This window comes from Vulpes lagopus, chromosome 3 (assembly GCF_018345385.1).
Source record: "Vulpes lagopus strain Blue_001 chromosome 3, ASM1834538v1, whole genome shotgun sequence".
In the NCBI taxonomy this organism is placed as follows: domain Eukaryota; kingdom Metazoa; phylum Chordata; class Mammalia; order Carnivora; family Canidae; genus Vulpes; species Vulpes lagopus.
In genome coordinates, this window is record NC_054826.1 from 101,819,317 (window position 1) to 101,831,322 (window position 12,006).

The following is a 12,006-nucleotide window of genomic DNA, read 5'->3' on the forward strand; positions in this document are numbered from 1 at the left end:
GGGCTCTGCCCGCAGGAGTCAGGCGGAGGCCGAGCACCCTGCTGGGTTGGTGCTGCCCTGATGGCAGGGGGCTGCAGGCCAAAGAGCCCCAGAGCCCCAGCCGCAGTTTCTCTAATCATTCAGTAGTACCAGAAGACAGGCTAAGAAAGGATACTGAGCAAAGGCCCTTCCAGTGGTGGCTGCACTTCTGGGAAGGTCACATGCTTCCTGACTGTCCATAGTCCTGTTGTTGTTTTTGTAGCATCTGGGCTGCTGTGGGGACTAGGTGGGAAGGAACAGCCCCAGGTGCCTGCCCCAGCTGGGGGGGGTCCCCACCTGCCCTGGGCCAGGCCTCCCAGCCCAGCGCACTCCCCTGTATGGGGCCCTCTCCCCTGCTTTGTGCATACAGGGACTTTCTAAAAGACCTTTATTGTAGCTGGATCTCTTCTTGCCCCCAAACAAGGAGCAGCCAGAAACAGACCAAGCAGCCCCCATCTAGCCCCAAAAGGAGTGAGGGCTTGAGTCAGACCTGTTTCAGCACAGCTCAGTGCACGAGAAACACAACCAGAGGAAGGTGTGCATGGGACAGCCCTGAGACCCACCCCAAGCTCCTCCCCGGGTCTCACACCCCTCCTGACGGGCCCTCTGGTTCTGGAAGCCGCAGTCTGGCCCTAATACGGGTCTCTTATCTGCAGCCCAGCCAGCCTCCACTGGGTCTTCATCCCTTCACCCCAGCAGGAGGCCTGCCTCCTTCTCCACCAGGCGACTGACAGTGCGCAGGGCCAAGGGCAGAGCCGTGTTGGTGTCACGGTGGTAGCGAGGCTCTGACACCTCAGCACTGGGCGTGAGCACGAACTGGGCCACGCTGGGCATTTTCAGCAGGGTGAGCAGCTCGGCGGCCCGTGTGCAGACAGCCCCCGCGTCCTCCCCACAGCGGTCGGAGCTCGGGGCTGGGTTCTGGGCCAGGCTCCTCATCTTTGACAGGAACAGAGAGACCCTGAGGATAAGGATCCCAGTTGGTGAGCTGTGGATGCACCCCTCGTGGGACAGCCGTGGCCTCCAGGCCATGGGGCTTCGGCTGGGAGAAGTGAGGCAACGAGGATGCTGCCCACACCACCTGTGTCCACGTCACCCTCGTGCTGCCAGTCATGGGCAGACCCTGGGGGCCTGGGAGATATCCGAAAGCCATCTCCCCTTCCCCAAGGGGTGGCATGCAGGTCTCCCCCGTCTGCCCCATCCTGTACCTGGGAATCAGGTCTTGGCTCCGGGAGGCCAGCTTGGTCAGTGTGGTCATGAGCACCGTGATGACCTGTGGGGGGCACTTGGGAAGGGTGGCAGATGGGCGGGACTGGGTGACTTCGAAGAGCAGGGCCTCAAGGACCTCAAAGAATCGGTTGATCTGCTCCACGGTACACCGACGGTCCCAGGACACGGACAGGTACTCGCCGACAGCCCACACCTGGGTGGGGACAGAGCCTCAGCCCTTCTGCAGGCACCCTGGCTTGGGAAGGGGAAGAGGCAGGGTGGGGCGGGGCGGCCTTACCACAGCCGTGAGCATGGCCTCTCTGCTGTGGACGCTGCTCACACTCCCCACGAACTCCAGCAGCTCTTTAGCCAGCTCGACCACCAGTGATGGGTGCCGCGCACACAGGACCAGGAACTGTGAGCTCAGCACCCTACCCGGGGAGGACATTGGTGGGCAGCCACCCCCAGGCTCCAGACCGTAGCCCCCGATCCAGAACCAGAATCAGGTGGGGGTGGGGGGAGCCTCTGAGCACCAGGTGGAAATGGTCTGTCCTCTGAAGGAACCCACAGCCCACTGGGGAGGACACTGGGGCTGGCGAGTGGCGTGGGCACAGGCCTGTGTGGATCGGGCCTTCTGGAAGGAGGATGGATGGTCTGGAAGGCTCCTCAGAGAGGGACTTGGGCCATACTGGAGGTTACAGAGCTGGGGCAGGAGGGATGCACACGGGGCCCATCTGGACTGGGGACAGAGGAACATGAGCAGCAGCTTGGCCTGGGGGTGATGCTGGAGGACAGGAGATGTGCCACAGAGAGCTGGAAGGGGGTGTAGCCTAGGGGACGTGGGGACTCAAAGCTGCAGTAGGCTGAGCGGGAGGCCGGGGTGGGGGCAGCAGGGTCAGGGAGGCGGTGATGCACCCACCTGTGCACATGGGCCTCGTACTGGGGGACCTGGTAAAGGGAGTCACTTCTCTCCAGGAGCAGCAGTGCCAGCTGGTTGCTCAAGGCCCCATCAGCAAACTGGGGTGAAGAGGGAGATATATACTCAGGCCCCTTCCCGGTGCCTCTCGCTGATCGGCAGCGGGCTCTTCGATCAAGGACACAGGCTCTGCAAAGGTCCATGGCCAGCCCTTTGGTGTGGGACTGGAGGATCCGGGAAGTGGGCTCACCTGGGTCACAGCTGAGAAGAAGGCCTGGAGCAGGGTGGGCACGGCCTCAGCACACTGCATCACCCGGGTGAGGCTGGCCAGGGGCTGCAGCAGCTGGTGGAGCGGCACCAACCTGCGGGGCACACGGCACATCCCCCTGAGCACCTGCCCACCTGCTCCCCGGGGCCCATGGGTGCGCTCTCCACGCATCCACAGTTGGCTGGTGCCTGAGGGGAGAAAGGACGGGGTCATGGTGCCGTGGCATGGACCCAGTTCTGAACCCGCCTGCACTGCCCTCCTGGGACAAGGCCACCCTGTCACCATGCCTGCTGCCTCCTGCTAGAGCCTTGCTCCCATCATCAGCCACTGGCCACTCAGGGCAGTACTGCTCCCACGGGACATGGGGACGGCTCACACGGGGTCTGCAGTCGGGATGCCTTGTTCCAGTCCTGGCCCTCCCACTCCTGGGGAGTGCTACCCCTTGGTTTCTCTAGCTGCAGGATGGAGTCACCACAGTGCCTATCTTGCAGGGTTGTGTGGACCACATCAGGGAGCTGGTAAAGAACTGAGTGGGAAGCCCGCGTCCAGCGAGCACCCACAGCATGGGTGGTGCCTGCCAAGGGTGGGGGGTGACCACAGAGGCCCCTTTGGGCCAGAAGGCACAAGGCCGGGGGGCAGATGTCCCCAGACCAGTCTCACCCACACTGGGAATGGCCTCTGGCCACACATATAGCCCTGTCCCAAGGCTTCAGGGTGTTCTCCTGTCCTACCTGGGCCCAGGGGGATGGGGATGCTCAGCTGCAGGCACCCCCCCTCCAACCAGGGCCCCCCCGGCCCAAGCGGCCCCTACCTCTCCGTGGTTCCACTGGCCGTGGCACGCAGCAGGTGCTGGAGGAGACCCTGGAACTGTGGGTCCCGGGAGGCCTCCAGGCAGCTAGGGTTCCTGAGGGAGACATCCCACAGCGGTCTTTCGGCTGCAGCTGGTGACAGCCTGCGAGCAAGCAGATGCCTAAGGCCAGGCTCCGGGGTGGAGAGACTTGACTCCAGCCCTCAGGAGAGACAGAGCAGTCGTCACTGTGCCATCACAGCACCCTGAGCCAGCGGTGAGCCTCAGAGGGACGGACCGGAAGGGGCCTGGGACCCAGTACCTGCAGGGTGGGGTTCTACCGCTGTGTGAGACCCGCCAGAGGCTCCAAGGCCCAGGGGATGGGTGCTCTCGTTGGGGCAGCTCACGAACAGCAGGGGATGGGGAGGGGACCCAGGACAGTTGTCACCGCCAGGGCTCACCTGAGCTGCAGGTCCAAGGCCGCAGTGAGACAGGGCAGGTCCAGCAGCGTGTGGAGCATTTCCACGGCCGTGGCCGAGTCCACCAGTGATGGCAAGAGTGCCACGAACTCCGAGGTGAGGGCTGGGCTGTTCCAGGCCAGGAGCTGCGGGGACGAGCTATGCTCGGTGGGAGCCGGGAGGGCCCCCATGGGGCAGGGGAGAGCCCCTTGGTCCCACCCACGGCCCCTGGGCCACTGTAATCTGTAAAACCCCCTGCCCCTGTGTTCGCTTCATAGCAATGATGATTTGCATTCATCACTGTTTTTTCTCTAACAAAAGGACTGAGGCTCCAGCTGAATTAGCAAAGCCCACGCAGTGACTATAGCCAGTCACAGACACACATCAAAAGTCAGCAGCACGGAGGGCTGAGCCCAGCAGGCAAAGCTCTTGGATGAGAGGAGCCTACAGGGCAAGTTCTAGAATAAACTGCAGGTGGGCCCAGCAGGGAGCTCCCCAGGGTGTGATGCACAGAAGCACCCTCCCACCCCTCACCCCCACTCCCTGGTGGTCCCTGGGCCCTCTGCCTGCAGCCCAGGCCACCTCCCAGGAGGGAAGAGCAGGGAAAGGGGCACTGCATCCCCACCCCGCCGGGCCACCCACTCTGGCCTGAGCACACCGGAGCATGCCTTGAAGAGGTTGGGGAAGCTCCGTCTGAGAATGTCAAGGTTCCTGCCAAACACGGGAAGGCTGTCCCTGCAGAAGCAGACAAACTCGAAAGCCAGCATGGGGCTGTGGAAGAGCTCGCAGGGGATCCTGGTGAACAGGTGCTGGAGGATGGCTTCTGAGTCCACGGCGGCCGCCTCCCCTGAAAGGCAGCGGCGGTGTCAGGACGCCAGCAGAATGTCCCTGCCTCCTTGTGAGGACGGCTGGCTAGGGGCCCTCGGAGTCCTGGACACCAGACGCCCCAGGTGTCCTTCCTCCACAGGGAAAACTGGCCACGCCACAGCCTGCTCTCCCTGGGAGTCTCTGGCGACAAACCAATCCTGAGTCACACAGTGTGGAACCTTCTTTGGAACGTGCTGGATTCATGGCACCTTCCACAAAACTCGCGTGCACTCTCGTGGCAAAGAGTTCTAAGATCAGTGTGAAGCTGCCACAGTTCAATCCACTACATGACCCATTTAAACACCACCCTGTTTGGTGCTAACAGTCCATTAAAACGACGTGGCTCCACGAACAAAGGAAGAGGAGCAACAAACAGGAACAGAGAGGCTGTGCTTCACCTCGAACCAGAACAGTGTCTGGACCCCGAGAGACGGCGCGTGAAACAGGGGCTCACCATGGTTCAGGAAGAACTGCGCGATGGGCAGCAGCGCCCGCACCCGGGCCGGGTCCCCGCACAGCCGCGCGTGCAGGGCCTTCAGGCAGGACAGTGTGCGGTACAGGAAGGACGGGTCCTGCCGACAGAGCACGTCCAGCAGCAGCACAGCCTCTACCAGGCACTGTGGGGCGGGCACAGAGGCTGGGCTCGGACAGAGCCACGGGGGTGAGGCCCGCCCCGCCCGGCCCGCCCGGCACCTACGGCTTTCTGCAGGTCCGAGTCCCCCTTCCGCAGGGCTCCTGGGGAAGGAAGAAAGTCACCTGGTCTCTGGTCACCATCAAACAGTGAGCACGACACACCCTGTTCTGGAAGCTTCAGGAGGACACGGTGGCAGGGAGCAGACCAGCAGAGGGCGCCCCCACCCCAGGGGGACGGGAGGCTGGGCCAGATGCTGGTGGGCTAGGGACAGGTCCTGTCCGCTGCCCAGATCCCTGGGGCTTAGGCCGGGAAGCCAAAGGCCCCCCTGGGACAAAGACGCTGGCCAGGCTCTGGCGCCCTCGGGGTGGAGCCTGACAGCAGGACTCACGCCGCGTGCTCTGCTCGATGAGGCGCTGGCAGTACTCGAAGGCCTTCTCCCTCAGCCGCTCCTGGGGCGGCAGCAGGTGGCTGGCGGTGGAGGTGGCCGACAGCACAGACAGGGTGGAGCCCTCCAGCTCCGACTTGTCGTCTGGAAGAGAGGGGGGCACTCGGGGGACACTCGGCCTGGCCCATCCAGGGGCGTGAAGGGAGCCCCTGCGGCAGGCCACCCAGGCCTTGCCCCGCCGGCCCCCACCGTCACCCTCACCAGACGCCCCATGGACAGGCATCCCACCTCCCCCGGAAAGTCCACCTGTCTACACTGCTGCAGAGAAGGGCTCTGGTGAAGCTCTCTGACACCCTTGTTGATGTCTGCCCTCAGTGATCACCCCGGCTTCTCCTGCATGATGGGGAAGGGCCTCCCGGTGCCAATGAGGCTCGGCCAGGGCTGCCAGCATTCCCCCAGGGCACACCTGGTCCTGCCTCCCTCCTGCTCCCCTCCCCTGCGTCCCACCTGTGTCGGGGCTGCTGGGGCCCCGGGGGCTGCTGTGTAGCAGCCATGCCCGGAGCATGGAGAAGGCCTGCACGTTCAGCCACTGGTCCTCTGTGAAGTGCTGGCCCGTGGACAGCACGGTGAAGAAATCTGTGGCCACCGCTCCATCTACCTCGGTGACAGGGCCTGGCTGCAGGAGGTAAGGAAGGAAGGAAGGGCCATGGGGGACCTGGGCTGGGAGGTGCTGGGGGCCAGGGAGGTGCTGGGGTCCAAGGCCAGGGGGCGCCAACAGGCTCACAGGTACCAGGGAGGGCAGAGGGGAGGCTGCATGCCTGGCTCTGCCCTCACACTCTTGTGGACTAGGGGGCCCCCATGAGACATATAAATGCTGGCACCTGAGCTGACACGGTCCTCTATCAGGTAAGTGACCCTTGCCAGTGGGATTGGCACACATCACAGGCTGGGGGCTCAACCCTGGGGACCCAGAGCCTACCCACACAAGTGGGGAGGGATCATTCTGGAACCAGGGCAGGTGGAAGGACAGGAGGAGCTGAAGGGACCCTGGGGCAATGCTGGCCAGGACAGCGAGGGAAGCCCCAGGACATGGAAGTTCTGAGTCTCCAGGCTCACCTGCCGGGCTCTGGGTGCAGAGAAGAAGCCTCCGGAAGTGTGTGGGACTCCTTGCTGGACGCTCGCATAGCGAAGCCAGTCCACCAGCCTCTTGCTGAGCAGGTTGGTCTGGTCTACGGATGGAGAGAGGCAGGGCAACATGTGGGAAACAGTCAACCCCGCAGACTTGCGCCACACGGGCATGAGCAGGTCCTTCTAGACAATGAGCACTAGACAGTGCTGGGTCCTCAGGCCTCCCCCACCATCTCTCCACCATCCCTCCTCTAGGGAAAAACAGGCGACTACCTTCATGGAGGGTGTGTGGGGCCAGGTGGGTGACCTTGCACACAACCGGGAGCAGGTGCCTCAGACTGGGCCCCTCGGGCTGCCGGCTCTCAAGGACTCTGAAGGCACGCTGGCCCACGCTTCTGACCTCTTCCTTTTTGTCACCCTTCAAGTGCAACACAGGGGGATCATGAAGTGGTGACCTGCCTGAGTGGGTGAACGACAGGTCATCTCGTCTGAACACATCTGGGATGGGGCTGTAGGCTGCGTCTCTACAAGCATCACTGTTTCCATGATGCTACCTCTTATGTCCAGGAGTGTCCCCAGAATTAGCCTTCACAGAGCCTGGCCACCTCCCCGGGAATAATGGGGGCAGACCAGGAGGGGTCAGGGGAGGCTGGTACTTCTCCTTCCAGAAGCATCCGGGTGCAGGGTGTACTGGCACGCCAGCAGCACCCACAAACACAGTGGAATGGAAGGGGAGGCGAGGTCAAGCCAAGCCTGCGCATGTGGCAGGTCCGTGTCTGCACAGGGACCGTGCACTGGTACCCCAGAGCCACCAAGAACAGGATGGCCCATCTGAGCAGAGATGGATCGTCACCTCACCTGGGCCAAGAGTACAGAGGCCACCAGGCTCAGCTGCCGGCTGTTCTGGACGTGGTCACAGGACAGGTTCAGGTCATCAGAGGGTGACCTCTCTCTCAGGATGGCAGTGCAGAGAAGCTGGAGCTGCTCGGGGCACTTGGGTGCGCAGAGTGTGGTCTGTAGCAGGTCCACGCAGGTCTTCTCCAGCCTGGGAGGACAAGGCTGTGTGGGTGGGTGGCACATCACTGAAGGAGCACCCACCCCCAGAAGCCCCCGGGGGCCCCCTGGCAGGCAGGAAGAGCTTTCTGTATCTGAGGGCCATTGGTGCGGCTTTCCGAGGACAGAAGATGCCAGGGCCCGACACACGTGTGTGCTAACCTGCCAGGTGCGGACAGGCACCCACCGCAGCCTCACGTGCTGGGAGCCTGGCCGGGGCCTGCATCCCCCAAGATCATCACACTTACTTCCTCTTGTATTTCGTGGCTGAGACGATGAGGAAGAGCCTCTGCAAGGCATCTACAGCGTCGGGACCCAGTTCCTCCTTCTGCAGCAGCTTAACGACCCGGGAACAAAATTTCTGCAGCTCCTCATCCTGGATCCCTCTAGACAAAGAGTGGGGCATTGGCAACCTGGTGTGGGGGCACCCAGTCAGGGGAACCAGAAGTGCGGCCCTGAGCTATGACACAGTGGCTCTGGGACTGCAGAAAACCCCCACGCCACGGAGCACAGAAGCCTGGGTGTCCTGTGGGAAAGTGAGTCCAGCCCCCACAGCTCCTCTCGGGGACAGTCGCTGGCTGGTTACTTCACCAATGGCACCCGGCCATCGCCCGGTCACTGTCCCCGCTGCCAGGCGGGAGACCCCCACTCCAACAGTTATAGGGGACCCCGGTACGGAGACACCACACCTGCAGATTTTTGTTGTTGCCAGAGTGGAAGAACTAAAACTGATTGATTTTAAGAGTCAGAATAAAGGGCATTTTAGTCCTAAATAAGTTGCTTTTCAAAAGATTCCTTCCATGAGCCTTTTGCTTCTGGGAACAAGAATGAAATCGGCTTTATTAAAAGGCAAATATTTTTTGCCCTTATATTTGTAAATATTTATATCAAATATAAGTATTTATACCAAACAATAAGTAACATAATTACTTATCGTAACATTTACCGTTTAGTTAAAATGCATCTATTGAGCATCAACAGGTAGGATATCCCACAGTCTCAAAATGGAAACCTGGGTTTTTAGGCTTCTGTCCCAGCCAAAAGGCAAGACGAGACAATCAGCCCAGGAGACACGGTATTAGGGACTTCTAGGGGGGGCTCTCGGAGGGTCCCCTCACCCCTCTAGCCACGGCTGAGATCCACTAAACCCAGACTGGACCAATCAGACACTCGAGCTCAGGAACCCAGAATTTTGAACCCAGACAGACAGGGAGCTCCAGCCTCGGTCTGACCAGCACCTGGGGCTGCTTCTTCCATTTCTTGTTCTCACTTGAAGGCTGGCAGATAAACCTCAATGAATCCCCCACTACTTCTGGTGTCCTTCCCACCTCCTATCCCATTTTCATTTTCCCGGTACTTGACACAGCCACAGTTGGACCTGGTGACTTACAAACGCAATAGACACAATGGGATGAGGACACGAAGACAGGAGGCCTGGTCGAGTCTGTTCCTCACCGGGCTGCTGACACTGAGCGGGGGGCCACCAGGCTGCCTCAAAATAACACGAAAGACTCTTTCCTAGAATGGTGGTACCTCCCATCCCAGTGAATCCCTTCCAGTACATTCTCTAAATTGTGGCATTCTTTCTAAAAGGCCAATCTGCTCAGACCTTTTAATAGTTCGCCTTTGGACCCAAACTCCTATGGACACTAACAATGCTTGCAGGGTCCTGGGCCCTCCTTACTTCCCAGAAACACCGGTCCAGTTTCTCTTGCTCTCGGCCCTACCTCTCCCTCCCAGGTTACCTCCCACACAGAGCCTCCGATCAGCAGTCTTGGGCTTCTGGAAACCTCCCCTGATTTGCTGCACACCCCTGTCCACCCCTTCTCCAAGTCCCACTTCCTTCAGTTAGTCTTCAGCTCACAAAAGATGCTTCTGATGGCTTTCTCCATCCTTGCTTTCATCTCCAGAATGTTCAGTCACTAAAATTCACTCCCAAATCCTAATTCCGGAACATTAGCAGATTGTTCTAGAGTACCCCCCCCCCCCTCCCAATGGCAGGCTTAGTTAGGACAGAATACTGTGAAAACCAGTAAGACCTAACTGAGGGTGATCGGCTTCCCTCAAGCCCTAAAGGGGCGAAATTACACAAGTTACGTGGATGTGGGACCCCATACGCTACCCTCAATCTGCCCACTCGCCCACCCGAGACAGAGGGAGGCACAGGAATTTAGAAGGCGAGGTGTCATTCATTCCGCCTTTGATTCCGCAGACGTGTGGCCCGGAGAAGGTGAGCTGTAGAGGGGTAAGCCCCGTGACGTGGCGTTCTGGGTGGGTGTCGGTTTCCGTGGGTCTCTTGGCAAGAACACGGGGTGAGCATATTGAGTGGTGAGTGAGATGCTGCTGGTATTTAAAGATACCTGTTTTCACTCAACACAACCCCTAAATTCATATGAGCCTGAGTTGTAATACTGGAGCTTGAACACTGGGATCTCTGTCCCACGGTGAAGGAGAGACAGGTGGTGCTACGAATCCATGAGGTGCTCTCCCAGCAGGTTTTTCAAGGGTCATTTTGACTGCAGAAGATTTCTGCCCCGTTCACAGCCTTCAGAACCTAATCTGCATTCAAGATCTCGACTCCACGGAGTTACAGCAGCCACAACCATCCCGGTCTTTCCCCATCAATTGTTCCAGGTGCAGATCCAGTTTGCCCCGGGCTCGTGGTTCTGACTGCTTCTTCTACACAAGTGGCACCAGGTCTTACCCTGTCTGATGGACGGGGGGGAGGGGCGAGCCTCCACCTTGCTTTCCCCCGCGGGTGAAAGCAAGCAGCTCTCCTCAGTGGCTCATTGGCCGAATGACTCCCCCAACTTCTCTTCTGCCCCAGCGCCAAGGGAATGGCACCACCCAGAAAGCCAGAAACCCCATCTTGCCCTGTTCCTCCTCCTGTCTCCAAACACATCTCCGGGCGCTGCGAATCCTACCCCTGAATGGTTACTGTATCTGCCTGCTTCCCATCCTCATGGCTCACTGGAGAGCTACTGCGGAGGCCAGGGGCTGCCGACCGGGCCTGGGAGTCCAGAGCGGGCTGCGGCCGGGCCGGGCCGGACGGCGACTTCCCACCCGATCTAACGCACGCGCGGGAGAGCGATCCCCGCCCCCCGCCCCCGGGGCTCCGCCGCACGCGGGCCCCCCTCCGTGAGGCCCCCGCCGCCCGCCGCCCGCCCGCCGCCCGCCCGGGGCCTCAAGGGGAACCCGGGCCACCTGGCCTGGTGCAGCAGACCCTCGGCCGCCGCCGTAAACATGCCGCCGCCGCCGCCGCCGCCGCCCGGAGACACCGCCCCGCCGCTTCCGGGGCGCGTCACGTGCCGCGTCACGTGGGCGGGGCGGACAGGCCGCCGGCCAATGGGCTGTGGCGGAGCCTGTCGGGGGCGGGGCCGTCAGCGCTCCGGGTCGCCCTGCTTCGCTGCGGGCCCCGGGGCCTCGGCACCCCGGGACCCCAGGCATCCCCGTGGACTTTGGGCCCCCGGGTGCTATTAGGAGACGGTTCGTCACCAGCCCCAGGGCCACTGCCCCGCTTCTAGGTTTCTCCTGGCCGCAGACCCGCACTACTGTGTGCAGGTCCTCTGCGCGGTACGACTTGAAAACAGGACCCGAGCCCTGTGGCGTGGGCTGCACCCGTGTCTGGCAGTTTGCGGGAACAGCTGAACCTCTTCGTGGTGTTTTGTTTTCTTTTGCTTTGAAGCTCTCATGTATTTAGTCTGGCTGTACTGCTGCTTTTAAAAGGCCTACCCCCTGCCCATCCTGACCACAGGCTCTGAGGCGACAGGCTTAGAGGGGGGAAAGCCAACTTCTAGCCCTTGGAAAGATGCGTTGGCCACGGTATTCCCGCCTGCCGGCCGCCTGGAGACGGGGTGCGCCACCAGGCGGTGACAAGCGTGCGTGGCAATGCTGTTCCGGGCTGAACGGGGCAGGCCGGGCACGGGGCACGGGAGCCTAAGCGGGGCCCACAGGCTGTCAGATCTAGGGAGGGGGAGGGGGCAGGCGGGCCTGCTTCCCGGGGCGTGAATGCACCTGATGGGGGTCCTGATGTCTGGCAGCAGGATGGACAGTGCATGGGGTGGCCCTGGGGAGAGAGGGAGGTGGCCTGAGCTGGAGCTATGTAGAGCCATGAGGATGGGAAGCAGGCAGGTACAGTAACCATTCAGGGGTAGGATTCGCAGGACCTGGAGATGTATTTGGAGACAGGAGGAGGAACAGGGCAAGATGGGGTTTCTGGCTTTCTGGGTGGTGCCATTCCCTTGGCGCTGGGGCAGAAGAGAAGTTGGGGGAGTCATTCGGCCAAT

At 61.2% G+C, this 12,006-nt stretch overlaps 1 protein-coding gene across 2 annotated transcripts; it reads right to left on the bottom strand.

The window, feature by feature from the left end:
* Window positions 1-389: 389 nt before the first annotated feature.
* Window positions 390-11,025, bottom strand: AP5Z1 (adaptor related protein complex 5 subunit zeta 1). 2 transcript variants are annotated; one of them, XM_041748925.1, is made up of 17 exons: window positions 10,925-11,025; window positions 7,969-8,106; window positions 7,526-7,712; window positions 6,941-7,085; window positions 6,656-6,768; window positions 6,047-6,215; window positions 5,543-5,683; window positions 5,218-5,255; window positions 4,975-5,137; window positions 4,322-4,500; window positions 3,657-3,799; window positions 3,220-3,360; window positions 2,391-2,502; window positions 2,144-2,241; window positions 1,523-1,655; window positions 1,224-1,438; window positions 390-976 (listed from the first exon to the last, which is right to left on the bottom strand). In XM_041748925.1, the coding sequence occupies exons 1-17, from the start codon at window positions 10,963-10,965 to the stop codon at window positions 706-708; spliced, it is 2,427 nt and encodes an 808-aa protein (XP_041604859.1). In that variant the 5' UTR covers window positions 10,966-11,025; the 3' UTR covers window positions 390-705. The 2 variants fall into 2 exon arrangements, with proteins under 2 accessions (XP_041604859.1, XP_041604860.1); XM_041748926.1 differs by lacking the exons at window positions 390-976; window positions 1,224-1,438; window positions 1,523-1,655 and adding an exon at window positions 1,673-1,958.
* Between the last annotated feature and the right edge of the window lie 981 nt (window positions 11,026-12,006).

Excerpts from the sequence above, each read along its gene's own strand:
- AP5Z1 (XM_041748925.1), bottom strand. The coding sequence starts at position 10,965 with ATGTTTACGGCGGCGGCCGAGGGTCTGCTGCACCAGGCCAG. Across the intron at positions 3,800-4,321 it reads GCTTCCCCAACCTCTTCAAG|CTCCTGGCCTGGAACAGCCC; the intron begins GCATGCTCCGGT and ends TCGTCCCCGCAG. Across the intron at positions 2,503-3,219 it reads GCCAGTGGAACCACGGAGAG|GTTGGTGCCGCTCCACCAGC; the intron begins GTAGGGGCCGCT and ends TGTGCCCCGCAG.